General features: G+C 47.3%; 1 protein-coding gene across 1 annotated transcript in view; it reads left to right on the forward strand.

Moving 5' to 3' along the window:
• Window positions 1–1,780, forward strand: part of BMP1 (bone morphogenetic protein 1) — a gene marked incomplete at its 5' end in the record, with an annotated part of 39,031 nt that overhangs the window by 1,719 nt on the left and 35,532 nt on the right. Inside the window, one exon of the mRNA XM_010845495.1 lies at window positions 1,555–1,725. Coding sequence (XP_010843797.1) covers window positions 1,555–1,725 — 171 coding nt within the window. The remainder of the gene's footprint in view (window positions 1–1,554; window positions 1,726–1,780) is intronic.

Consider the following 1,780-nt stretch of genomic DNA (forward strand, 5'->3'; position numbering starts at 1 on the left):
GAGGGGAGGGTGGGGTCGAGGCCCTGGGCTCTTTTAGTTCTGTCCAGCCTTCTCACTGCTCTGCACCGTGGTCCTGCTCACAGATAACCCTCCCCTTGCCAAAGTGGGGGATTCTCAGTGGGGCCTGTTCTGGGCATACTCTGGTGGTGCTGGGTAGTTGTCCAGTCTGCATGAGGGAGGATCTTCGCTGGGCAGTCCATGGAGTAAAGGTCAAACTATGCCAGTGAGCAGCTGGCACTGGAGGGTGACCTGGTAGCCTGGTAACTGGCAAGGCTTATTTGACCTTAGTGGGGGGACTAGGAGACATGGGATAAGGGGAAAGACAAGGGGAAAGCTGAATGGAGAATTGGATCACCTGGACCTGCCACTTACCATCTGACTTTGGACAAGTCCTAGGCTTTAGTTTCCTTATCTGTCAAATGTAGGTAGTGACACTTGCCCAGTCCAGCATGAGAGCTACTGTGTCAAATGAGGACCTGTACTTGGGAATTCTTAAAGAAGACATTAAGTTCTGTATGCTCCACAATTATGAAAGTTCCCTGGTAGCTCAGGCGGTAAAGAATCTGCCTGCAATGCATGAGACTCTGGTTTGATCCCTGGGTCGGGAAGATCCCCTGGAGGAGGGCACAGCAACCCACTCCAGTATTCTTGCCTGGAGAATTCCATGGATAGAGGAGCCTAGTGGGCTATAGTCTACGGGGTCATATAGAGTCAGACATGATTGAGCGACTAACACTTTCATTAGCTGAGCAGGAATGTTTCCTAGTCTCAGGTTCCCTGTAGGTCCAGGGAAATGAGTACACCTCTGTTCTCTTATTTACTTGTAGTCTATTCTTATTGTTCATGGCAGTTACAGTTTATAGTTATAAGTTATAACTATAACCTTATAGTTAGTTATTCCATAAAGTCACTGCAAACACTGAATTAGTGAATTCTGAGCCATTACTCCTAGGAGAAATACAAGGTTAAGTTCCTACAAGCTTCTGGTCACATTTTCATCAACTTGTTAACACATAACCAAGTCATATATGTGTTTCTATTTAAAGACATCTTATTTGCTATGTCATTGATTTATTAACACTGAACTCATGGTCAACAGCACTGTAAGTCAAGCCTGAATGAAGATTATCTAACACAGGTATTTTCTCTATATACATCCCAGCCCTCTTGCACTTGGGAGTTAGGGAGAGGGTCATTTTAGACAGTGAAATCACCAAGAAAAGGCATAAAAATGCAAAAAAAAAAAAAAAACCCACAAAAAAAGTGGCGCTAACTAAATTATGAAGAAGATACTTACCTACAGAATGAGCTGAAATAGGGAGGCAGCCTGTCCTCTTGTTCAGGCTCAGCCCAGGTCATGTGCATTGGGTGACTCAAATTTCTCACTGCTCTGCATCACAGCCAGTGACCATGAAAGAGCTGATGGTCTTGGTTTGGGGGGGTTTACAAATTTTAGGGAGTGGGCAGGTACAGAACCCCTAGACAATGAGGATCGGTTGTCATTTGCTTCCTCCTGCCCTTCATGCCCTTGCTACCAATGGCTTCCTTTTTTAGTTTCAGGAAACTCCTCTACCCTCAACAGCCAGAACACTAGTATGAAGCCTCAGAGGAGAAGCAGTGGGAGATGGAAAAGCCGGTCCCGGAGCCGGCGGGCAGCAACGTCCAGACCAGAGCGGGTGTGGCCTGATGGAGTCATCCCCTTTGTCATTGGGGGCAACTTCACTGGTGAGCATGATGTTGGGGGCTGTGGGGGCGGTTGGGGGTAGAGGCCCCCCCCCCC

Source organism: Bison bison, unplaced genomic scaffold (genome assembly GCF_000754665.1).
Source record: "Bison bison bison isolate TAMUID 2011002044 unplaced genomic scaffold, Bison_UMD1.0 scf7180017864217, whole genome shotgun sequence".
NCBI lineage: Eukaryota > Metazoa > Chordata > Mammalia > Artiodactyla > Bovidae > Bison > Bison bison.